Source organism: Clytia hemisphaerica, unplaced genomic scaffold (genome assembly GCF_902728285.1).
Source record: "Clytia hemisphaerica strain Z4C2 unplaced genomic scaffold, Clytia hemisphaerica genome assembly, whole genome shotgun sequence".
Lineage (NCBI taxonomy): Eukaryota > Metazoa > Cnidaria > Hydrozoa > Leptothecata > Clytiidae > Clytia > Clytia hemisphaerica.
This window is the reverse complement of record NW_027103806.1, coordinates 673,287-700,343: the sequence shown is the minus strand read 5'-3', so window position 1 is coordinate 700,343 and position 27,057 is coordinate 673,287. Positions and strand designations below refer to the sequence as shown.

The window sequence follows — 27,057 nt, the reverse complement described above, 5'->3', positions numbered from 1 at the left end:
TTACCGTCTACATAGGCCTTTAAATTTTTTAAGGACCGCTCTACACCTACTTTTATGTAATTCAAAATGGCGGCTCTCGTTGACAGAATTTGTGAGACACCAGCTTGTGGAAAACCAGCCAAACTTCAATGTCCTACTTGCATTAAACTCAATATTTCTGGCAGTTTCTTTTGTGAGCAGGTAACAGATCTTAAATTATTCAAAAATCATAAAATTCAGCTTTTAGGCCTTGGTCAGTAGTTTGCTACAGTTTGTGTGTTTTGTTTTTGATATAATTTTAAAAAAAGCTCGATCACTCGACCCAGCTAGCTAGAGGCCAGAGGGGCCGAATATAACCCAAGATCTGCCGTTCAATTGTCAAATGTAATCCTGTAATAGAATCAATCAAATATTACCCAAGATTTGCCATTCGATTGACACAGGTGTTACGCGTAAGCCAAATCGCATATTACGAACAACCTCTAAATTGCCGAGTACAAGAGAAAAAAAATCGAAATTCTAAATGGCGGCCAAGCCCACGCTGATAACTATCAAAAATCTTCGTTTTTCAATCAGCTATTGCAGCTCAATAAATCAATGAAATAATTTGAAATAAAAAGTAAACAAACCTTGAACCTTTCATGAATCCAAATAAATAAAGGTATTCATCTAACTAAAGTGAAGATTACATTTCAAAATAAAACGATTTCCAAACCAACCTAAATTCAATGTCTGCCAACTAAAAATTTCTCTGCGGGGTCACTGGCAAGGAGTTACGACTAGATTAGATTAGATTAGATTCCAATTCTTGTAGGCTGTAACTACACTGCCAGATGATCTGTATTACAAAGACTTCTCCAAAAATGGGTCCATCATAAGTTAAGAAAATGAGATTATCATATAGCACGGGGGTTTTGTTTTTAGAAACAAACTTCAAAATAACATTGTTCATGAACTTCTTACTTAAAATATCACTTACCTACATAATTTATTTATGATATAAATAACACCCTTTTCTTAAATAAATGGCCTCTTAAAGTCTTTTATGTTTGCCGCAAGAAAGGAGAAACATTTAATTTGACCCCCGGTTTTTTCTCTCTTTTTCTTGCTAATTTTCGCGCGTTAGTGTAAACACAACTTTAATCCGGGGAAATGAAGCGTTTTCATTGGTCTAAAATCACGGATGGTCACGTGACCAGAATTTTTATCCAGGGAAATGCCATGGCCGCAATGTTTTGCTTTAGTGAGATTGACCATTTTGTTGTTTAGATTTGAGCGTACAGATGTTGAGATTAGGGTACAGATGAAGGTTTTGTTTGTGGGCAAAGTCCTTGTATATTGACAAACGAAAACATATTCAGTGTAGGTTTAGAAGTAGTTTTGGTAGTCGGGTCAGCATCAGTAAGGCCAGTCACTGTCCCAGTAGATTCCTTGGAAATGTTGGTTCCATTGTGGGGTGCTGGGGTGGTAGATGATGTAGGGGATGTTGACGATTGAATGTTTGTTGAGGTTGATGTGACAAATCGTGGTTCCTGAATTGTATTTGTTGGTTTTGGTTGCTGAAACAATTGTTCACAAGAGAGATTATTTCTGTGCGAAAGTTGTCCAGGATTGCGAGAAAATCCTGAGGTTCATCATTACGATTGTTTTGCTTTTTCTGATATCGTTTGGTTCCCTTAACATGCGTGAATTTGCAGTCAAGATTAAAGCATTCCCCTCTTGTAATAGATGATGAGCACATCCTCGGGTGGAAGCTTTGGCACTTGGTACCTAGGTTGCAGCCTCTTGGTTGTTTGTTGCCATATTTGAGCAATTTTGTACAGGCTTTAGGATGGATAAATTGACAGTCTCGGCCTTTCAGTCCATATTTACATTTTCCTTTTATGTAGAAGCGACATATTTGATCATTTGTCTTTGATTTGGTCTGAGATCTTGATCCAGGATATTGGGCGTGATCGTTGTTGCTGTTGTTCAAGTTGATTTCATTTGGTGGTCCGCCAGCTGTTTGGTTTATTATGTTGGAAGTATCGTCTTCTGTCATTGGTGTATTGATCTCATCGTCCTCATCTACTACACTCCAAGTAGATTTGTCCTGGGATTCAGTTGATCTTGGTGTTTTGTTTGGTGGATTCGGTGTGTTACTATCATGGGTGAAAGACACAGTGTTATCTTGGCAGGATTGACATAGGAAGATCATGCCTGGAATTTTGAAAATTGTATCGCGTATTGCCTCGTTATGATCAACTAGGTTCATATCTTTCAAAAGATTCAGGTAGCACTCTCGGTGTACTTCTTGACCACATGATGCACACTGGAGAAAGGGTTCATCATTGAGTTTGATAACATAGGACATGTTGCAGATCTGGCATACATCTGGAAAAAAGCTTTTGACTTTGAGGCAGAGCTTTTGGACAAGTTCATTCTTGTTAGCAGATTCAACTTCCTGCTTTGACAGGAAGTTAAGTGTGTCGTGAATTGTGTCTTTTTTGAAACTTTTGGTCAGTGTAGCGATAATGGATTTTGTAGGTTTCTCTGGATTGTACAATTGAAGACAAGATTTGATCTGGGGATCTGGTGCTTGAAGTGATAGTTCTGTTACTATTCGTTTCCAAATCTGTACGTCTTCATTTGGTTCCCCTTCTGGTTCAATTTCATCCGTTGGTTTAGTAGCCATGGATCCAAGAAATCAAATACGTGACACAAACCAGGGTTCCTTATTTGTGAGGTGCTGGGAAATCTCTTGGAAGAAAGCAGGACGAAAAGTAGAAAAACTATACCTGGTCAGCTGCACATGTGAACCCAAGTTCTGTCATGCACAACTGTTCCTCAGGATTTAACAAGATGCCTGGGTGACCAGCCACAGGACCCTTATGCTGTGATATTGATTGAGATGTTGATGTTTAAGATAGAAATAAATAGTTGTATACCTCGAGAGTCCAGGGCTAACCTGGTGTGTTAAAGTTTGGGGTGGTCTTTCTCTCTTCTGTTGATTTCAGAACAAAATTTGTCCAGGTGATACTTGATAGCCAGCAATCCACCATCAAGCACCATCAAGCAAGGGGTCCGTCCAACGGCCACTTAATAATTAAGTGGGTAGTGCTGCCTTAACCGACATAGCAGCATTTGCCGTACATTTTATTAGTTCTTCTTCTTTGTTTTTCTTTTTTTCTTACTTTTCCTGAAAAAAAAGAAAGGCTTCTCTTCCACATAGATCAGCCTTATTCACTAATTCTTAATGGAGTGAATTTTTTTATCTGTCTGATTTGATATTGTACAGCAGGCTTGTTCGTTATCTGAGTTTCCGATGGCAGATCGGCCACCCACGCTAAAGCTCTATAGAAGCGTGCCAATTTCCCATTGGTGAGGAATGATAGTCGGCCTTTGATATGACAGTTAGTCACACTAGCGTCCCGCCAAAATGTGTATCAAAGATTAATGCTGCGAAAGCGAAAACCAAAAAATCAGCTTTTTTGAGGTTTATTCTTCATATCTCTTCCAATAACTTGCTCAAATTCAAGATTTAGTGTTTTTTATGAAAATTTAATCTATTGTGATGCATTCTGCGCAATTTTTAAGGTCAGAAGTCCAAAATTGGCCGAACCCCCCCCCCCCTGGGGGTACTGATTCTCACTACAGGCAAAAATTGGAAAAAATGGCATTTTCTGGCCTTTTCAGGCCTGTAAATGTGTCAAAACTATTGCAAATCTTATTTTTTTCACTTGCTGTACTAAATTTTATGAAGAAACAACAAAATAATCATATTGGATTGAAAATTGTGCTCGTTGGAGCCCTAAACGAGCTGTTTTAAGCCGATTTTGGGTAGCAAAATGCTTTTTAAGGCTAATTTTGCAAGTTCATAAACTTTAAACTAATTGATTCAGACGTCTGAAATTTTCAGAGATGGAAGTCTTCAGTAAAGTCTTTAAGCAAAATGAATTTCAAGATTTTCACTCTTTTCAAAAAATCATCATGGCGTCTTCAAAAATCGCTTTTTAGCAAATATAAATCAGATTTATCAAAATATAGCATTTTTAAGGCAAGCTTCTACAAACTGAGTTTAAATGCTGATTGAAATTTTTTTTGCAGTGATAGTACTCTGGAGATACTCCAGGGAAATCAAAATCACTTGGGTTTGGGATGATCTATGTCCCCCATTATGGAAATAAAATCCAATTTTTGACTGGAAAAATCTTAAAAATGGCAATAGACATGAACTTAAAATCTTTTTGCAGTGATAGTCTTTTGGAAATACTCTAGAGAAATCAAAATCACCTAAACCCAAATGATTTTGATTTTCCTGGAGTATTTCCAGAAGACTATCACTGCAAAAAGATTTTAAGTTCAAGATTTTTCCAGTCAAAAATTGGATTTTTGATTGAAATATTGCATTTTAGCAAGAATTTCAATTCCAAAATGGTGGATTTACCCAAATCCCAAGCCCAGATGACTTTTCCTGCAGTATTTCCAGAATACTATCACTGCAAGAAAATTCGGGCCCATGTCTATTGTCATTTTAGAGATTTTTTCAGTCCAAATTTGTTTTTTTGCCTGAAAAATGGCTCTTAGCAGGGATTTTATTTCCATAATGGGGGACATACATAGACGCATCCCAGACCCAAATGATTTTGATTTCCCTGGAGTATCTAGGGAAGTAGAGTAGAGTAGCTCTTTTTATGAACTTTTTATGAAAAGGCCAGAAAATGCCATTTTTTCCAATTTTTGCCTGTAGTGCTAATCAGTACCCCAGGGGGGTTCGGCTAATTTTGGACTTCTAACCTTAAAAATTGCGCAGAATGCATCACAATAGGTTAAATTTTCATAACAAAACACTAAATCTTGAATTTGAGCAAATTTTGGAAGAGATATGAAGAATAAACCTCAAAAAAGCTGATTATTTGGTAAAAACCCCCCCCCCCCCCGGGCAGTTTTTTGGGCTGGAATTCGTCAAAAATGCATAAAATTAAAAAAAAAATTTTTTAAATATCTTCTATCATTATATGGAACAGAAAAAGCACCAGGCGAAGAAGATCTGAAGATACCGACTTTTACCCCCTACCCCAACTATATCTCTCAAGCAAAAAATTGCACTGCAAAACTTCTAAAGGGATTCATGAAAAAATAACCCAGCGCTTTTTAATGAAAATAACATTTTCAAAAACTTTGAGAAATTGCCTAAAATTTGAGCCATAGATGAAAAAAAATCGAGCCAAGCCAACCTTGAAAACTAATTTGAAGAGCAACTCCATTCCCAAGAAAAAGATCTACGGGGGAGGCGGAACCCACCTAGATCCTCGCACCGCCGGATAGGCCTTTTTCCCGGAAATTTTGCTGGACCTCAAACAATGACCCATTTACATGTGCGGAATTATTTTTACTTTAGCGTATAAACAAGCCTTTAAAAATCGAAGCGCTGTCTCGGGAATTGAATGACAAAATTTGGTTGGTTGATATTTGGCTGCTGCACGTTCGCAATCGGTAAATTTGTCTCGTTTTAAGTTTTCAAGTTTTAATTGATTGTCTTGGGATCTTGAACTTGATTCAGGTAACTCTCATCCTTGTTGTTGAAATACATTATTTTTTAAAGTGTTTGAACTGAATAATGACCGCCAGCACCACACCAGTGAGTTTGAAATTTTCTACTACTGACTTTAACATATTAAAAATAAAATGGGAGTGTATTACAGGCAAAACTTAAAAATACCAATAGCCTCTTTTAAAATGATTTTTACCTTTACTTCCTAGTTAATCTTCTTTCATTTTGAAAGTTAAAGCTTGATTTAAATAGAGCCTAAAACTGCATTCGATTTTAGTGTTGAAACATTTCCCCCCTCACATGTCACACACAAAACATCCCATGTACCACCAAAACATTCATAATTTGTCCCCCTTCTTGTGTTGCATTACATTATACGTAGCTACATAATATTGAATCTTGATGGGAATCTGGTAATGTTTGCGTTTGCTTGATCTCAAACTACAACAAAGTCTTTCTAATGTCGTGTTGAATAATAGAAAACGGCTTGTTTAGGGCTCCAATGGGCACAATTTTCAACCCAATTTGATTATTTTTTTGTTTCTTCAAAAAGTTGAAAAAAATAAGATTTGCAATAGTTTTGACATATTTACAGGCCTGAAAAGGCCAGAAAATGCCATTTTTTCCAATTTTTGCCTGTAGTGCGACTCAGTACCCCCAGGGGGGTTCGGCCAATTTTGGACTTCTAACCTTAACAATTGCGCAGAATGCCTCACAATAGGTTAAATTTTCATAAAAAAACACTACATCTTGAATTTTTTGACTTTGACCCAAAAATGACTGTTGACGCCCTACCCTATTATCGGCGTTTTTGATTTTTCTAAAAAAGCGATGTGTATTACAATAGAATTTGAGATATTATTTGTAATACACTCAAAACAATCCCACAATGCATCGCTTTTTTAGAAAGATTAAAAACTCCGATAAGGTCTATTAAAAAATAATTTACGTTCTTCGCAGCATACCTTCTCAACATATGTTACTGAGCACAATCACCCAATATTCGATGGCATATGATCTTTTTTGTAAAAGCGTTCACTCAAATACGTTGAACCGTGTATTGACAACATGACAAAAAAATTATTGTTCGACTGAATGTAAAGTTTAACCATGACATGACATTTACAAAAAAATTATAAAGTTAAAGACTAAATGTTAAAATATTTCGAAATCCAAATGTTGTTTTAAATCTGACTTAACTGTTGGTGTTGCAGATATTTGGTTTGATCTCAAGCCATTAAAGTAGTTTTCGATGAGATCAATTGATGAAATAGGAATGGTTACTCCAATCAATTGTCTGAGTGTCACAAAAATGTGCCATGCAGTATGGAAGCTACAAGGTAAACAACCATCTGTCAGACCATTTATCGAAAATATCAGCTGACAACAAAAAAAAACAGCCACACATTGTCACATTAGCAAGTAGGACAGCTCTCTTCTCCCAGAGGAAGTGGTAAAAAAACCTCAAGAATGATACTCAAGTAAAATTTCCAATAAGTGTAAACAGCAGCAACTTCATTTTACAAGCAAAAGATGCCTTCCAGCTTAAAAAATCAGCAGGATTCTACCTTGAAAAAAATCGCCATCTTTGTATCGCAAGTGTGCAAAAGTGAAAGTAGCAGCAATGACACAAAAACAAACATCTCGCACTTGATTGGATAGTCAAACTTGATATAATTTAAGAAACACTTTTACTTTTTTTTTAAATATGTATATTTTTCAAAAATAATGACAAAAACAGAGCCAAAGTTTTACTAAAGTCTGTCTCAAAATAATTTGCAGCTGAGACAAAAATGGCTGTAACTTTTGATAGAATTTGAATCAATTTACGATTTTGTGCTCATTGAAAAGATATTTGTGAGTGGAATATTATCAAGCAAAAAAAATTGGAAAAAAAAATAAAAATAAAAATGAAAAACGAAGAAGAAAAAAATCAACTTCTTGTAGAAATTTTGTATGATTACCATTTTCACAGGAGTGATTCTTCAATCTTAGTTGATCATCACTGTGAAAAAATTGTTCGAAAATATTCATTCAATCAAAAGATATCAAACAAAAATTTTCGCTGGTTGACTCTATAAAGTAGTAAAAAATGACAAAAAAACAGATATATATAAATATTTTTGAAAATTTTTTTTACAGTGATGATCTTCAAAGATTGAAGAATCACTCCTGTGAAAATGGTATTTATACCACATTTCTACAAGAAGTTGATCTTTTTCTTCTTCATTTTTCATTTTTCTTTTTCTTTTTTTTGTCATATTTTTTTTGCTTGATAATATTCCACTCACAAAAATCTTTTCAACGAGCACAAAATCGCAACTTCATTCAAATTCTATCAAAAGTTACAGCTATTTTTTGTCTCAGCTTGAAATTATTTTGAGACAGACTTTAAAATTAATTTTCAATAAAATTTACAAGGCAAATGCTTCTTTTCGGTGGCTAAGCTGGCGCCATTCTTCAATTCAGAGCAAAGTTGACTTTTCTTTATTTTTGTAAACCAAATCGGTAGCATTTCTCGAACATATACAAATTTACGTCCCGCAAGAAAAGTCTCCAACCCTGTTGTTGAAAAATGAAGTGGATGAATGAATGAATTTTCTACAGAAAATATTTCCAAGACCTGTCCAGATTGCTCACACACACCAAATTAAAATTGAATAAAAACATTCGAAAAAGAGTCACGCCTGTGTGTTTGATGATAAAAATTTGAATCTAAAAAGGCTAGTTTACACAGTGAAAAAAGAAAAAAATTGAAACAAGGCTCTATTTATACTAGCGCAAAGAGAAAAACAAAATCTTGTTCTTAGCCGGCTCGAGCATGTTCTTTTTATAACATCTTGTCCCTAGGTAACAGCTGTGTTGTAAAAGACAAATCAATTTTATGACATTATTATCAAAAAAGTTTGCGTGTATGAGTAATACTTCTTTATCAGCTTGGGAAATACCGTGTATTTTGTTTTTGACAAGGGCGTCAAAAACGTAAGGGGTATATCAATAGGCGTATATCAATAATATGTTCCGTTTGCGTCATAAAACATCCCCAAATCCAGTCGGTCGGTCGGTAGCAAATGTTAACAGATTTTTAATATTTAATAAATCCGGAAGAATCCAGTCGGCAAAAAACAGAATCTCTTCTCGCCCTGTTTAAATTTGCTAAAATAAATCCAGTGAAATTCGTTGACCTTAAAACTGGACCTTCGAGGGTCCCAGCTATATCACACCAGTGAATTTCAAATTGATGATTTCACAATGGGTGGAAGGAAAAAACTCAAATGGGACTCAATGGGTGAAGTAAACAAAAACTTGAAGCGAATGGTGATGGTGAACAAATTTTATGCCTATAATTATATAAGTACTTATATCTTAGATAGGAGTATTTGTGAAATTCCAAAATTTGTTCCTATCTAGGCGGTTACTCCTGACTGCTTATTGAAATCATCATACGATCATCATTATACCTCTTTTTTTCCTTTTACAATTGTCTTCTTTTCAAACTGGTACCTGGTCACGGCACCAAAAAATAACAAATGTTGTTCAACAGGCTGTTGCTATTGGGTTGTCATCTGTATGACAGTCGTTTTGCTCCCAACATGTGCAGAAAAGATTGAGTTTTCTTTCATGCTACCTGGTTTTCCAGTCAGCTTGAGTTCAGGACATTGGCTAATTTGGGAGAATGTTAGCGTGCCAATTTTGAACAAAACTTATTTGTAGGTAATACAGTCAGGGAAATTCCTCAATTGCGGTATACTGCAATATTGCAGTAGTTTGAATTTGTGATTAGCCTACAAAGGCTTATAACGTGCTTGTCGACAAAGATAAACAAACATCAACTGTAAAAAATTGTACGAGAAGAAAGCTTTTCTTTATTAAAAGAATCTGATCTATGGAAAAAATATTTTGTCTGTGCGATAAAAAGATATGATCAATTATGTACAAAAATTGCCTGTTTTCTCCTTGAATCTTGAATGTTTTATGAATATAGTGCAATTGCGGTATATGAAAAATGTAAAAGTGGCATTTATACCACAATTGCAGTAAAAAATTACTACCACAATTGAGGAATTTCACTGACTGTAATACATTAAAGGAAGAAATTTTGGCGGAAAGAAAATTTGACGGATTTAATTTGGCGGATTTGGTCAAAATATGCCAAATTAAGTTCCCGCAAATTTAATTTTTCTGTCATCCGCAAAATTAAATTTCCGATAAATTTTATTTGCTCTATTTATTCCCCCAAATGTGTGCTATTTCAAGCTTTTAAAAACAGATTTATTCTTTTTAATGGTGTTTTTTGAATGAAAATGTCCTTCATCCGCCTAATTAAATTCCCTCTGAAAGAACTTTTTCGGCAATCCGCCAAAATAAATTCCCGCCAAAATTTCTTCCCTTAATGCATCTAATTCCCCATTTATTTTGCTTGCATACATTGAAGTGTGGAGTAATAAATTATGCAATAGAATGTTTTTTGTGTTACTTGCGTGAAGAAAATCGTTTTTGGGGGTCTTCTTGGTAATCAAAAAATATAGATATTATATAGAGCTCTTCAATCTGAGCCAAAGAAAGTATACTAAATTTAACATATTCGATTTTGCTTTTAAATCATTATTTTCATATTATTTATTATAGACATGTTTCAAAGCCAATTGGAAGACACACAAACAAGTGCACAAGAAAGTGGAGAAAGGTTTAAAACTCTTTAAATTTAGATTTTCTTTTATCTTCTGAGGGATCTCTTTGAAATGTTACAATAACCTAAAGCAATACTTTTCTACTTTCCCAGGTTTGTTAAAAAGTATAATACCTTGTGATCATAAAAATATGAAAGAGATGTTTCATTCATATTTATGTAGCTAATAGAAGTCTGACATCACTACTAAAACATTTCAACAAAAGATTCATTGGAGTAGATACTACATAATATATGGCTCATATAATATTGTTGATGACTTTTTTCCAGATAAAGAAGAAGACCCTCTCAATAAATTACTCCAACAGTATGGATCGTCTGTCGCTGAACAATACTCTTCGTCAAGTGTCTGGCCTGGTTACATGTTTACAGGAGATCTGCGACCTCATTACCCTCTAGTAAGTCTTCTACTATTTTCCAAATTATACTTTTCCTTAAAGATATACTTTTTTATTATATAGAAAGGATGCAAACCTCTTATGCTGGCAAAACAAAAGAATTTCTGAGAAAATTATGCTCATGTGACAATAGGAGTAGGAGAAATTTGTTCTTTATTGGTCAGCCTAAGCTGAGCATTCAAATAGGTAAAATTTTCTTCCAGTTCCTCCATCATAAGACGGCAAAAAAAAAATCCGATTTCCCGATCGATCTCACTTTGATTTCTAAACTTTCTTCCGATCGGGTTAACTTTTTGGGTACTTTTAGCGTGCGTTGTTTTTACAGATCATAATGTATCAAGATGGCGGCTCCAGCGACAAGTCAGATGTGATAAGTCAGTGTTGTACCAAAGTATTTCCAGTGTAAATCTGTTGCAAGCTTCTATTTCTGTCATTTATTTTTTTAACTCGGCAAATCAAACACATGATTTTCATCAAGGGGATTCTTTTTCTACATCTTTTGAAGGTTTAAAGCCGTTTGCTCAAGTTTTTGTTTATGTTGAATTTTCTGATACTTTTTATTGCTGCTTTTTATTAGTTTTTGCAATAGAAACATATTTTTCTTGTTTGCCTCTAGGTGGGATTGATGGTGTTATAATGTTTTATTGGAATTTGATAAAGTTTACAAAAGTACAGCTACTGTCTAAATTTGATAAAGCCTGGATGCAATCGTGCTTTTTTGGACTTGGTTTGGACGTGTTTGATAAGGCGAATCGAAAAAAATTGTTTGGTTCCCGTCATTTCTACTTTAAAAATTGGGGGTCATTCGGTCGGTCGGTCGGTCGAAAATATTTTTCTTTTAAGAAGCAGCTACATCTTGTTGAAAGGGAATCCGTGTGGACTGATCCGAATTAAGAAATTGAGAAACCGTGGATAAACTGGTTTTCGGTTTACTCTCCATTAGCATGCGGCTCGCTACTTCGATTTGAAAACTTGTAAACACAGAGCGTGCAGAGGTCGACAGTGGAAATCCATCCAGCAAAAGAAAAGCTTTCCGACTCTCCAACTCTACCTGCTGACCGTAAATCAGGGTCGGTCAGATGACGGGAACCAAATGATGACATCACATCTCCTATTATTGGACTTGCCAAATTATGGCAAATGGTCTTTGAAATTTGATCAATTATATTAATATTAATGTATACAGTTCTTGTTGAAATTGATCTAACTATTTTTCACACAGTTCCGGATGCAGATTGTGTTTTTCTAACCTTGGCGCACGTTTTGACTGAATGATGGAATGGAATGAATGGCGATAACAGTTTATACATATCTCTTATCAGACTTGCAGAAAGCGGACTGCAGAAAGTTATGAAAAATGGTTTCTAGAATTTAATGAATTATACCGTTACACAACATGCACACTCTCGTCACAACTTGCACAGTCATAACAAACAGATCCATCTGGTCTTCATTTAACATTGTTTTAAAGTTTAAAAAACACTGCCAGTGCTTGGCACAGAAGAGAGGACTCCCAGTTGAAATTTTAATTGCTAATTAATTTATTTATTATGGTCGTGTGTTTATTCCGCCAAGGCGGTAAACCGATCACCCAAATTCATATACCAATCAAAAGGGAGTTTAAAGCCAAATGGGGGAAAATGAGCTTCCCTGCATAGTTATGAATTTTAAGTTTTGCTTTCGATTATCATTTGCAACCAGCAAAGTCTTCAAGATGGTTGTGTGCATGTTGTGTAACTTGACGGTACTAAACTACAAAATTTATTTACGAAGACTGGATGTAAATATGTTTTTCTGACCTTGCCAAATTTTGGCTTTGACTGAATAGCAGTCAGTTTTTACGTACCTCATTGGCCTTGCAGACAACTGACAAATAGCCCAAGTCTGTACCAAAATACAGTTCCTGTTGAAATGTTATAAATATGAACTACGTTTTGCAAAGATTTTGATGCAAATTGTGTTTTTCTGGAGTTTGCGCTTTGTGACTTAAAGTTTGTAGCTTGTTAGTTTAAAGTGTTATTGGAGTTTTATCAAGTAAAACAAAAAGTACAGTTTCTATGTATATTTGATGGATATCTTTATTTTGGTTCTGACGTTTTGGCAATTTTCTAATTTATTTCTAGATAACACTTTGGTCAGACATGGATATTGTCTACATCCAACAGAAAAAATGTATCATAACTGACTGGAATGAAATTAACAAAAAGTTTTAATTACTTTAGGCGTAGAAACTTTCGCGAGCAGAAACTTTCGCGATTTTCGCGAATTTTGGCCCTTTTCGCGAAAGTAAATGTCTTTAAAAATTCTAGAAAGGGCCATTCGCGAAAGTTTATGCTCGCGAAAAATTCTTGACAATATAGAAAATCTGTAAAACTTCAAACTTTGAATAAAATGTAACTTTTATGGCACTTTTTAGCCTGCTAAAAGACTAATAAGTCAAAGGACAAATGTTTCAAGCCAACCCAAGAAGTATTTGTGTCTCTAAGCTATTTTTTCATGTGGAAATTCTCAATTTTACTTCTTGATTCGCGAAAGATTATGCTCGCGAAAAATATTTTTCCGTTAAATTCGCGAAAGTAAATGTCGTGAATTTCGCGATTTTTCGTCCTCGCGAAAGTTTCTGCTCGCGAAAGTTTGTACGCCTAAAGTACACTATGTTTCTCTTTTATTTTATAGTAATGAACTATAGCTTAATTGTTTGATGTCGTAGAAAAAGTGCTACAATGCTAAAGAGAAGTATACTTCGATCTTCTCGTGGGGGGGGGGGTTGGAGGAGCTCTCAGGCTTGTTTTAAATAATTTTAAATCAAGTTATCAAATGTTTCACATTTTGTACATTATTCAACATTTTTAGTCTACTCTGTTTCAGTACATCTCTTAGATCTGTTAACCCACTTATTAAAGCTATCTAGCTAAGCTCTATTGGCTGACCTTCCAGCCTCGGCTGGTTTATTTTTTATATAAAATGCTGTGTTTAAAAGCAAATGGTAGAGAACATATTCAATGCTGTTCTTTACCAACTTTCTCCTATTGTATTATACTTCAGTATGAACTTTAATAGAACTTTATAGAACGTTTATTTGTATCAGACAGTGGAAAGTTGTTTAGTATGGCCTTAGATTAATTAGATTGAGAACAGAAAAATATATTTTCCTATTGCTAAAAACTTGGGTTTTTGCAGCTTTAGAGATTGATCATTGCCAAAATACTGATTGGATAATACATTTCAGCATTGCAGGCCGGAGCCATCCTTGGTGAAAAACCTGGTATACTCCATTTCTTTATAGTATTTCTACATGAGTATTACTTTTCTTTTCTTTCTTTCTAATAGAGTCCTAAAAGGCATGTTCCCGAACACATTGAAAGACCAGATTATGCAGATCACAACCAAGGTATGAATAATCTGTTTTGGGGTTGAAAACTTCTTCTCATGCATTCTACGATTTGCCAAGATTTCCCTTTTTCACAAATTGTGTACGCATAATGGATTAAGATATTAAAATGTTCTTTACATTGCAGGAATAGAAATCTGTATGGTACTTTTATACATTAAAAATCTATCTTTCTTAATAATCTGTCTCTTTTGATAATGTTATTTTTCACTTCAACAATTTTTTTCATTTCAGGTTATCCACTTAGTGAAATGGAAGTCAAAAGGAGTACTCATATAAAAGCATTACCTCAAGAAGATATTGATAAATTACGTATTGTTGCAAGGGTAAGTATATCTTACTAAATAAAGCAATTGATTTTTCTTTCTATTATTGCAGGATTTTAATTTTTAAGGCACCGACTTTCTTTTGAACAATCAATCTCCGAAAGATGAAGACTAGATTACATTTATTGATGGATCACTTTTTTTCGCTTTTCCATTTAGAAATATGCTCTATTATTGTAGGGTTTTAATTTTAAGGTCCCGACTTACTTTTGGACAATGAAATCAATCTTGAGATAAATACTGTATTGGACATAAGCTAGTCCCCTCTTTCCTAAAGATAGTGACAGATCCTTCCCAAAATCATAAAAAGATGTCTTTTTTATTCTATATTTAGTTTGCGAGGGAATGCTTGGATGCTGGAGCAAGAGCAGTCGCACCTGGAGTTACCACAGATGAAATCGACAGAATTGTTCACGAGGTTTGTTAGTTTGTATTTGTGATATTCATGACGCAATATTTTAAACAGAAGCAGCAAAAAAGACCAGATTTTAACACTTATTTTGGATTTTAGATAGTGACTAAAGCTTGAGCTTTTTATGGTGAAATGATTATTAAAATCCTTTTCTACTCTTCATTTAATTCAACTTAATTCAAAAGCCTTATTCAACACAACAATAAAATGACATTTTTCCTTTTTAAAAAACAATTATTGATATAATATCCGTGATTAAAGGGTTTGCCAATAAACTGAAATTGTATGTGAAAATTTGGAAAACTGAAACTTTAATTAAGCAATCAACCCCTATTCAATTTCACTGTTCTGTTTTAACTCACTTTAGGCCACCATAGATTTAAGTAATCCATTTCTCGATTCTGTTCTATTTTTCACTCACCATAGGCCACCATAGATTAAGTAATCCATTTCTCGATTCTGTTCTATTTTTCACTCACCATAGGCCACCATAGATTAAGTAATCCATTTCTCGATTCTGTTCTATTTTTCACTCACCATAGGCCACCATAGATTAAGTAATCCATTTCTCGATTCTGTTCTATTTTTCACTCACCATAGGCCACCATAGATTAAGTAATCCATTTCTCGATTCTGTTCTATTTTTCACTCACCATAGGCCACCATAGAAAGAAAATGCTACCCTTCACCTTTGAATTATTATACATTTCCAAAAAGCTGTTGCACGTAAGATTATATTTTCTAATGTTGTATATTTTGTATCGAGGGCCCAATATTGTTGCGCTGTTAGCCCTGGAGTAGGTACAGACAGGTTCTAAGATTTTGACGTTTTTGTTTGACCATGCTTGATACTTACTCTTTCAGCACTAAATTTACTTCATTTATTAGCTATTCTTTCGGCTGCTGCTAATTTTAGTCTAAGTAATTTTGACCTAATTTTAAAGAAAATGGCATAGATCTTGACAAGTGTTTTTCAACGAACTTAAACATGACCTTATACTTTGCTTTAGGCAAAGCCGAGAAAATTGCTCTGAAAAGGTCAATTTCTATTTCCGTCTCCCACAGTACTGAAGGAGTTAAAGGTTTTTGCTTATATCAGCATGATATAACAATAGGCAGAAACTTTCCAGATATGAAATATGTGTCTAATATGAATCGGGGACACTTATGTAAAAATGAAACTTTTAAGCTAGATATCTTCTTTATCTTTTTTTGTGATCAACTTTTTTAGGTCAGTCAATGAAGTGATTTGCCACGGTATACCGGATAAAAGACCTCTCGTTGAAGGAGACATTGTCAATTGTAAGCTTTTTAAATAGTTGCGTAACTCATTCATTAATCTATATTAACAAGTTGATCTTTCATATTGGGGTCTATATAATTTTGGGAAGGCTTGAGCTTTATCCAAAGCATTTATCCAATGCATATATGTCATATAAATTTTTAAATTCACATTTACACCTTTTCGCACTTAAAGACAATAGAAAAAAGTGTAAAAAAAGGATCGAGTTTAGGTTGGATAATGAAAATAAAGTGACACGCGCCTGACCACGCGACTACGGTCGAAAAGGTGTATTGTAGTTTTTTCTACAGTATGCTTGCTTGAAATGATAAAAAGTTGACTGAAAAAATTTGTTTGCTTAAAGAATAAAACTCTTTATTCCGTTTTCTCTAGTGGACATCACGTGTTATCATGATGGTTTCCACGCTGATTTAAATGAGACGTTATTCGTCGGTAAAGTTGACGACGATTCCAAACGATTAGTACAGACGGCGTATGATTCTCTAATGGCTGCTGTCAGTGAAGGTATTTGAAATGCCACGGCCATGCAACCGGCATTTATCAATATCATTTAAGTTGGTGTCTTTTCTTCGTGTTTTCAACATGAGAAGAAAAGATGAAGTCCCACGCGGGAAAATAGAACGTTTTAAGGGGTTTCCTTGGAGGTTCACGCATGCGCATAAGTATCAAAACAACAATTCAATTTTCCGTTGCTGTTCTCCTTGTGATTTTGGAAACTCTAATATCAGAAGACGATAAGGGGCATCAAACTACATTACACTACAGGGAAGTTTCATCGTACAGTATTCTTACTAGAGTATCATGCGCTCAAAATCATTTATGAAAAGGTCCGTTGTCATAGTTTTGTTTTGTTTTGTTTTTCAGTGAAGCCTGGTGTCCGTTACCGTGATTTGGGCAAATTCATACAAAAGGTTGCACAAGATAATGGTTGCTCGGTAACAAGGACGTATTGTGGTCATGGTATTCACAGGTTTGGGGTTTATTTTACTTTTGCTCAATTTTTGACATATGCTCAAACATGCAGCTTGTGTTTTCACCCTTGGGGCACAATTTTCGACACAGATTTTTGAAATAGCCAGGGATCTTATATTGATAATTCATGATAAGTGCCTGAGTAAGTCGTGAAATGTAAAAGTAGTTTCTTACTGTCTCTTAAGGGCTACTTAGACTACACAATATATTGACGAACAATATTCGACAATATGGTTTTCGGACCGTAATGTACGAAGTAAACATATAGGGGGGATCTTTAGAGAAAGAAAATTCCTTTTTATAATGAGTACCTGTTACTCATTATAAAAAGGAATTTTCTTTCTCTAAAGATCCCCCCTATATTGTTGGAATATTGCTAATCGACCTGACAATATTCTTCGGATACCTTTTCAATATATTGTCGGCACTCAGCAATATATCATCAGTATATTGCCTGACAATATATTGTGTAGTGTATGAAGTCCTTTACTGTTATGCTATTTTGTACTGACAAAACAGGAGGTCTGATTCCAGCATTTTAGGGTTTTTTCGATAGGTAACTATGTAACCAACTAAAACGCATATTATATTACATTGCTCCTTTCAGGTTATTTCATACGGCACCGAATGTTCCCCACTACGCAAGTAAGTCCATACACAATGTCGTAGCTGCCGGGGAGGCAGAATGAGTTTAATTTTAAGTGCATTTTTTGGCCATCTTGAATTTAAAATTCAAACACTGAACCTCAGTAACCCCAAACTCCCAATATCAAAATGTTTCCTTGGCACAACAAACAAGAAATAAAAAGGCAATAGAAAGAATTTCCCTCATACCGTTCCCTTAAATTCATAATATACATGAATTTCTAAAATGTGTCGCATACAGAAAAAGTTTTTTTGAAATCGCCTATCCAACTTATCAAATAAAGCGTCTGTCGAATTCGGATTCCGTGAGCAATAACTTTCTCAGACCCCCAAACCTTAAAATTGATGAACTGAATGATGTGACAGATTTCTTTTCGTTCTCCTCATTTTTTTCCAGAGAACAAAGCAGTAGGAATAATGAAACCAGGGCACGTGTTTACAATTGAACCAATGATTAACCTCGGTAAGAAATATTTAAAAGATAGATAACCGATAGATAACCTATCAAATTTTTTCTGAATATATTTTTTTGAGTGTAATAGTTCATCTAAAGGTCGAGAAAAAAAACTATGCATAAAAATAAACTTTCAAAGTTTAAAAACTTTATTCTGTAGTCAAGTTTTGGTCAATTTAGTCAACTTATTAACAATAATTGTTATAAAAGTCCAGTCCAGCTATTTCGATAATCTAAGTTTATTATCCCGATCATCAAAAGTTGCCAACTCTGTGATCGATCTTCTACTAGCCATCATACTTAAATTTGATTGGTTTTCAACAGTGGTCGCTAAGCAACGTTTGATAAACAACGGTGAGATGGTGCGTAACGTTTGATTAACTTTCCGTTTCAGTTCTTGATTAGTGATTGTGTACACTAAGGGGTTGACGATTGTCGATGCGAAATTGAGCAAAAACAGGGCGTAAAATGGTCTCATAGTTTTGTATGGAACACAATAAGAACAAAGCGCCTCAACCAGTATCACGCACACGAAGGGTAGTGTACATAACACGTTTGTTGTCACTATTCGCACAGTTGTAAATGCCGCTTTGATATTCCATTCTCTATTTGGGGTACATCTGAAAGAAGCTGTTGCCTTATGTAGAGTCTTATAATGTGACGTCGCTAGCCGTAATATAGCGATGTTCATAAAGATAGTTGTCAGCATCGGGAGTATGATTAAAAGAAGCGACCACGCGATCAAATACTCGCGGACAACGATCCGCGTCAACACGCAATTCTTACGGTTAAGCGTTGAAATGTGATCTGTGATAGGTAAGATGGCTTGGCGTGATAAAAGTAGTCCAGCGTTCAGAAACGAAACAGCCCAAATGATGATGATCACAATAATCGTGAAACGGCGCGTCATGATCCGTGGATAACGTAAGGGGCGCCGTAATACTAAATATCTGTCGTACGATAAGAAAGCAACGACGGCGACTGACGTCGTATACGCAAGCACGGTGGCAACCAAAACTCCTTTGCAAAAACTGAACTCCCCAACCACGTAGATACAGATACCAAACAGGCAGCCGAAGCTCGCATAGAATCCGTCACACAACGCGAGACTTGCGTAAATTAGGTAATTACGCGTTCGGTACAAACGACTTTTGAAGAGAGTCCATATAATGATTGTGTTAATAAAAAGACCGATTGGTCCTATAATCGCAAATGTCGCAATGATGATTTCACGCTGAGCCATTTTCAATATCGCTTAGAAATCAAATGAAGATCGGTTCTCTTATAAAGATATTTTTCCACTTTTGAAGTTAGGAACGTAAGTTTGCTTTCTAGTTTGCAACAATTGGTTTTCTTCTTTAAATGTCGTTGAATTAAATGTCTTCCTGATTTACAGCCTGTTACTTTGCCGTTTTATTGAGAATTGTTCCTTGATTAGGTCTCATTGTTTCTTCTTGTTTTATTTCATTTTTACATCGACTCCACTTCTTGATTTCTTTTTTCTTCTAAAACGTAAAAATACTGAACATGAGAAAAGGCGTTTTTTGATTTTTTTTTTCTGAAACAAACCATGTACTTGATTACAACCCTTACATTTCTATTGTAACCATGAAGAGTCATTTCAAAACAACCTTATTCTTAATTTACTTTAAACCAATTAACTTTTAAACAGCTGTTGATAAGGGGAAAATAAATTTCTTGAACAGAAGGAAGTAGATATTTCAAGATGGCTATTTGAGTACCAGTACCCTCCCCACTGAGCTTTATATCTTACTATACTTAAAGAATTTCATATTTTTTGTCCGTCACCCTGAAATGGTAGGCCAGCTGCGATCTCGAGTGGTTTGTCAGGGGGTTGATTTGAGTATGAAATTAGGATTTCGTGCAGTCTTCCGACAAAAAAAATAGACTTAGACCTTCTGCGCGAGAAGTGGATATATGTTGTCTACGATTGTTTTGAAATCAAACTATAAATCATCTACTCTACTCGATGTACTCCCGCCGTTGCTGTAAACTAATTCAAATTCCCTTTGAAGATAAAGTTAGAGATAATCAACAATACCATATTTATCATTCTAAGGGCACTTGATGTGCAAGCTAAACCGGCGTTTGCGACGACGGGAACCGTCTAGTAAACTCTATAGCTATTTTCTCAATCTCTCCCAAGCAAAACAACTACTAAATGTGAGTGTAATGTATCGAGAGCGCAAGAGCTACTTTTCCTTAGTTTTAACACTAAAAATTGAATCCTTTTGAAGGTTTAACGCTCTTTTACTCGATTTTAGCGTGTAAAAACGCCTATAGGACGGACATCGCTTATCAAATTTACGAATTTTTGCCTTTGGAATAAACATCGAAATTCTATTCCTCAAATAAGGCAAAATATCGAAGCTTCTTTCTGAAGACTAGTGGAATTACTTCAACAATACTTCAAACTTTGATGCGAAAAATATGTATGGTAGAACTTAGATTTTTTATGGCATTTTTTAAGTCAGCCTGAGTAGACTTGTAATACCGTCATTTGACGTTACAAACTCTCTTGCCATGGCGATTTGAAAATGTCTCTCTCAAAAGATATTTCTACATCTATGAAAAGATGTCTATGCAAATTTTAAAATTCGAATCTCACTTTAATAACTTCCTTCTTGAATCTATAATTCGATATTAACCTGTGTTTATCGGTCTAGGGAGACTTCCACTTCATCGAAGTTTTTCTGAAAGTGGTACCCAAAAAGAATCCGTTTTGGTGCTAAATCTTTGCTACTATTCGATACGCCACCGTATTCGATAAATCTTCCTTTCTCCATGAATGTCTAGACATCAGAAAGCGTCAACTGTAATTATTTGGAATGAAATATCAAATCTTTCATTATTATTTGGAAAAAGATTTTTATTAGACATGAGAGATAGATAGCATATATTTCACAAAAGAAATCATTTTCTAGTTAAAAGGACGAGAAAGAGAGGAGACGTACTCTTGAAATTGAGATTTCACAATTTTTGGAGAACCCTTAATATTATTTAACTCAGATTAATATTCGAATTCTCATCCTTGCGTCCTATACAAAATATTTTCCCAGTGCGAGAGAATCATGTTTCTTATGTACACGTTTTTTTATAAGGAGATCCAAAATTTTTGAAGTCTTAACTTTTTGAGTTTCAAGCCTAAAAATGTTCTTAACATGTTCTTAATTTCACCATTTTGTGAGTATTTTTTGTCCATTTTCCTAAGAAAATAGGTGTTTTAGGGTCTGCAAAGCCTTTAAATGTTCTTAACTTGTTCTTAATATTTTGGCAATCGAAGCCTTATATTCTTATATTGTTTGTTCTTATAAAAAAACGTGTACTCAATTCCAAACCAATCTCCATCCAATTTTCATTTCGCAAAAGTGTTAATAAATGATTAATATACTACTCCTTTGCAAAGCTTGTCAAGTGTTTTCAAATAACCTCTTCGATGGGATTTTAACATATTGAACCCTTTTTTTTTAGTCCCAACAAATCAGTCAAACATTAAAGATAAATATTTTGCACAAGCCAATAACAAGTTAGCATTCAATGTTAATAAATGAAAATTTTTCCAACACTTCTTTAACAGAATGCCCTGTCAATTAATAAATTTTCATTTTCGTTTGAAAGAATCAGCCTCCAGGAACGAATTGCACTGACCTTTATAAACCCTAGACAAAGCTAAACCCGCCATCTTTGATCGGAGTTTTTAGAATAGTGGTACCTGCCAAAAAGCCATTACATTGTTAGAAAAAATAACGCAAACGGTGCTACACCATTAAAAGTATTTAAGGAAAAGTAGGCCTAGCGCTCTTGACGTATTTACATCACTATTGAGTAGTGCTAACATTATGGTGTCACTTTCAAAAGACTCCGATTAAGACATTTTGCTTGGTCGGTATTGAGAAACTCCATGGTCTATATAAAGCTCAGTGAATTCTTGTCACATATATGAAGTCAATCAGTCCATCTCGAACAAATTTGTAACACTTGTAAGTACTAAATTGTCAACCACCCCTCCTCTCCCCGAAAGATGTGGGCTCAATAAAAGATATAGGAAAGGACCTTATCCTTGTAAAGAAATGATTGGAACCTTAACTGTATCCCCTTTTTTCTAATGAATATTTTTTAATATTTGCTGTAAGTCTCCAGAAATGTTTTAATAAAGGTGTGATTATAGCGAAAAATGAAGATGGCTCAATATTTAAACGGGAGACAGCATTTGTGTATTTTAACACTTCTCATGAAATAATGAAGGCCAGTACCGCCCACTTATAATAGGGTCATCTCCCAAATAATGGTTCCACTTTGAAATATCTAAAGGAGATTCTTAAATTCGTATTAATCATAGAGAGATTTTTGGACCTATTGTTGAATTTATAGACCAAATGCAATATGCCTCCCCTAGCGGTTTGCGTGAATGCGTGAATGGGCTTTTACAATTCGCGTGAATGCGTAAAAATTAAAGAAAAACTGCGTGAATGCGTTAATCGGAAAACATTGCGTGAACATAAATTGCGTGAATTGCGAAACAAAATTGTGTGCATGCGTGAATTTGGGGAAAAAATGCGTAATTGCGTGAATTGAATGTCCGATGGTGGGCTCCCAATATTTCTTGTGCCAAGTATTCTTATGATCACTGTTAAGGGCAAACCAAATTTTCATTTCCATTGACAATAGAGTGGAAGAATAAATTATGACCCACCTTAAGGTATTAAAATTTCCAAAGTGGTAAACGTTTCTTTTCAACAAACAAACAGAATTAAAAGTTCTGATAATAATGATGATAAAGTTCAAAACATCAACAAGGTCAGGTCACTATAAATGCAAGTCTAACATGCATGCTGCTTGACGACTAAATTTTGAGTGAAGATAGGATTCGGTATAGTGTGGAAAACTGAGAGATTTCATTTTGGTTTTGCAGGCCTGGTGGTGGCGGTGGCGGGGAGAATGGGGAGACTTCAGCCTCCCCACTTTAGATCAAATGAGGCTGTTGCGAATTTCATCTCATTTTAAACCTTCAGCCTCCCCAATTTTATGGTTGTTCCGCCGGGCCTGGTTTACACAAATTGATAATTACTCCATCACAATTCCATACAAAACCTTAATGGGTGTCCGAAAAACGAGTGGAACAGAATTTAAATAAATTAAAATTACCAAACTTTTAATGAGTTTCTATGGCCTAATTTTACTATATTTCTAATTAAAAAACCTACGAAAAAACCACTTGTATATGCACTGATGATGTTTTTTAATAAATCGAAAAGCTTATGCTGAAATGTTTTTTGAATCATAACTTTAATTTTCTGGCTATTTTATTATAAAAAATCTATGTTTCTAACTTATGCTGAAATGTTTTTTGAATCATAACTTTAATTTTCTGGCTATTTTATTATAAAAAACCTATGTTTCTAACTTATGCTGAAATGTTTTTTGAATCGTAACTTTAATTTTCTGGCTATTTTATTATAAAAAACGTGTTTCTAACCTTAGGAATTAGAATGGTTTAATAACGAAGAAATCATTCAATCTCTTTTTAATTGTTCTAAACTCCAGTGAGGAGGCTGAAGGCTCAAAATTAGATAAAATATGCTAAGAATTTGAGAAAAAACTCTCATTTGCTTAAACGTGGAGAGACTGAAGTCTCCCGAGTCTCCCCACTTCCGCCAGACCTGTACAAACTATACATAAAACACCTTTATACCTTTATCACTGTCAAACAGGTATCATAAACAACTCTTGCCCACAACAGTGCCAAACGCCGACTAGATAAAAGCAGGGGTCTTATTAAGGCCTCCAAGGCCCGAAAAAAAAATACAATTCGCTTTTCGAAAAGTTCGGTTCGCCGCCTCAAGTACATATTTACGCTAATCAAATAAACTGCGCTTGCTAAGAATTCGCCGGTCTAGAATCTAGAAATCGTCATTCGCCAGCCTACCAAAAACAAAACAAAACCCCTGTAAAAGTATAACGTCCTTGGTTAAGATAATCATTTCTATACAACAGTGCTCGGTTCGGAAAACTTTAACCTTCTTCTGTTTAAAAGAAACAAATAGAAGATTTGTGTAGGAGTTTAGTTAGTTGGATGGAAGTAAAATTCGCGTTATCATTATAGCATCACATTAAGCTGTGTTTAAACAGCAAGAAGTTCTCGAGTACAAATTCAATAGAAATGTCTATTTTCTTTTTCTTCCCTTTTTTTTCTCGTTCCCTAATATTTGGTTTGTTTCAATTTTCATCCCCTGGTTTTTCTTTTCTTATTGACTTTGAATTTTTTCATTATCTAGTTTTAGTCGGCCGAATGTCTGTCTTGCCTTCCTATTCATTTTGACGAAAGTTGGCTGCGACTGTTTTAAGTCTATGTCCTTACTTCTTATGGCGCTGATGAATCATTACTCTTAGGCTCCAAATAAACGCCCCCCCCCCCCCCCCGTTTATTAATTTTTAATTTTTTTTCAACTTTCAAAGAGAAGGTCCCTTATTCTGCTCTAAATAGCCTGATTTTAGCCTATATTCACCTCATTTTTGGGTTTTCGTAATTACAATTTCCAACCCCCTCCCCCCCCCCGGCAATTAGGTCCCCCTGTTTATTAAAAAGGTCCTGTTCCGAAAATTCGGTCTTTAACGGTCCCAATAAAGGTGTTTACTTTTTTTTACTGATTCGCGAAAAATGTAATCGCAAGAATCTTCAATCCAATATAAGTTTTTTTGGGGTAGAAGAAGCAATATTTTGCTACAATTCTGACGATTGCACTCTTCGTCCGTTAATTGAAATTGCATCGATATAAGTAAGTTTAAACTAATATTCATTCAAACATCATTCATTCGCTCTGTATATGTTTTTCCATTTCTACCAGGTACTTGGCAAGATACACTATGGCCTGATGATTGGACTGCCGTTACCAAGGTAAAGTACACATTTTTTTCCAAGCAACTCCAATTTTCGAGTCAGCTCTGGGGTTGCTTAAATATTTACTTTGCTCATTTTCTAAAAATTTGCCTTGAACAAAAATATAGAAATATTTTTCGCGAGCATGAACTTTTGCGAATCAGGGCAAAAACTAGGGCGAACTATTTTCAATTTTTTCACTTCTTTTTGACAGGACGGTAAAAGATCAGCACAATTTGAACAGACATTCTTAGTAACGGAAACTGGAATCGATATTTTAACAGCAAGGAGTAACGGACGACCTTATTTTATGGACCAACTAGAAGGAAAACCTTTATAATGAGTTATTATAATCCTCTCTCTACGGCTTCTAAAACTGGTGAGAATACCTTTCTCGTTGACTTATAGACTGTCAAACTGGCTTTCAGTCGTCGTTTAAAATTAATATTCCATCGTTTTCCGCTTTCAAATGAAACTCATAAAAAGCCGAATCTCACTTTCGGAAAACCCGACAGATGGATAGATACCGTTTTTCTATTCCGTTTTTCCGATCAATGTTAACTAACAACCATCTTGAACACAATGACAAACATTCCATTGTTTGATGGAAGGGAGTACCGAACTTGAGTTTTAAAACCAATATAAACGATCGAAATGAGAATTCTAAACCAGCACGATTCGAATCGAGACACAAAGATCTCCTTATGAATCTCCACGATTTTTCCGTGTCTAATTCTATTAGCGATGCTTTTATCTTAATATCTCTAAGAATTAAGAATCATGAATTTCGACTTCGAAGTTTTTAAACTTGCTTCGAATTTTGTAACATTTGCTAATAAATGGGCTAATCCCCAAAAATACATGTTTTTTTTATAAGGACAAACTATATAAGAACATAAGGCTTCGCTGGCCAAAATCTTGAGGCTTTGCGAACTCTAAAACATCCGATTTCTTAGAGAAATGGACCAAAATACTCACAAAATGGTGAAAATCAGAACATGTTAAGAACACTTTTAGCCCAAAACTCAAAAAGTTAATAACAACCGAAGGCTTAAAAATTTTAGATGTTCTTATAAAGAAAACGTGTACCTCTTATGTTGAGAAAGTCATCATGTTCATTATGTTCAAACGCACCCCTTCTCCCCAATTATTTTGGATTTATAGGTACCACTCCCTTAGATTCGTATCTACATTTTAGAGGCTTACCCTACTTCTTTAACAGTTGACTTTTCAGGCTGTTAAGCAGGGCCCACGCCACCGGTAAGGGATTGCCCACCAATTATTTCGGATTTATAGGTACCACTCCCTTAGATTCGTATCTACATTTTACAAGGCTTACCCTACTTCTTTAACAGTTGACTTTTCAGGTTGTTAAGCAGGGCCCACGCCACCGGTAAGGGATTGCCCCCCTCCCCCACTTTTTTGCAAAGTGGAAATTTTTGGTTGCGCCTCCTTTGACTCTATATTCGTGCCCCCCCCCCAACTTCCAATTTCATGGCGTGGGCCCTGTCGAGGAAATCATGATGCACCCCACCCCCTCAAACCCTTAAACGGAATATGACATCCTCAACGCAGGGGGTGAAAATAGTATTTTTCCAGAATAGGCTAATATTTTTGATTGATTGAATTTTTTTAAATATTTTGTTGTATCGTTTAAGTGCAAGCTTGGAATTGAATTCACATTTCACACCCTAATCATTAAAGATACAAGAGCCAATACAGGAGGTCAACCTTTATGTGAAAAATTTACCTAAAGGGAAAGATTTTATTATTATTTTCCATGGGAAGCTTCTCATTTAATTTTACTGTACCAATTAGTTTTTATTGGCACTTCAATTATAACAATTTAAAAAGGAGCAGAAAAATTCTTTTTTAGACAATTTGTGAGAATTTCTACTAATGTTTGTTATATTGGCGAAAAAAGGATGTCCTAGAAGGTTTTTTTTTTCATTGCTCAAGGAAAAATGATTGACTTTAAACAGCATTTATTATAATCCAAAATATATTCACATTATTTTCCATCCATTCGATCGGAGTTCACAATCCAAGATATTAA

At 34.9% G+C, this 27,057-nt stretch overlaps 3 protein-coding genes across 3 annotated transcripts in view; 1 reads left to right on the top strand and 2 right to left on the bottom strand.

Moving 5' to 3' along the window:
• LOC136806446 (kinesin-II 85 kDa subunit-like) overlaps positions 1-3,238 on the bottom strand; it is a 205,037-nt gene extending 201,799 nt beyond the window's left edge. Inside the window, exon 1 of the mRNA XM_067063023.1 lies at positions 3,197-3,238. The gene's annotated coding sequence lies outside the window, so the exon portion shown is untranslated. The remainder of the gene's footprint in view (positions 1-3,196) is intronic.
• Positions 39-26,133, top strand: LOC136806450 (methionine aminopeptidase 1-like). The gene is made up of 14 exons (XM_067063029.1): positions 39-180; positions 10,142-10,199; positions 10,473-10,600; positions 13,931-13,991; positions 14,226-14,317; positions 14,652-14,735; positions 15,388-15,455; positions 15,961-16,031; positions 16,405-16,536; positions 16,897-17,002; positions 17,612-17,649; positions 18,047-18,112; positions 24,970-25,019; positions 25,216-26,133. Exons 1-14 carry the CDS (start codon positions 67-69, stop codon positions 25,339-25,341), a joined length of 1,194 nt encoding a protein of 397 aa, XP_066919130.1. The 5' UTR covers positions 39-66; the 3' UTR covers positions 25,342-26,133.
• Positions 18,239-19,422, bottom strand: LOC136806452 (dopamine receptor 1-like). Its single transcript, XM_067063031.1, has one exon. It carries the CDS (start codon positions 19,344-19,346, stop codon positions 18,324-18,326), a length of 1,023 nt encoding a protein of 340 aa, XP_066919132.1. The 5' UTR covers positions 19,347-19,422; the 3' UTR covers positions 18,239-18,323.
• Positions 26,134-27,057: the final 924 nt, after the last annotated feature.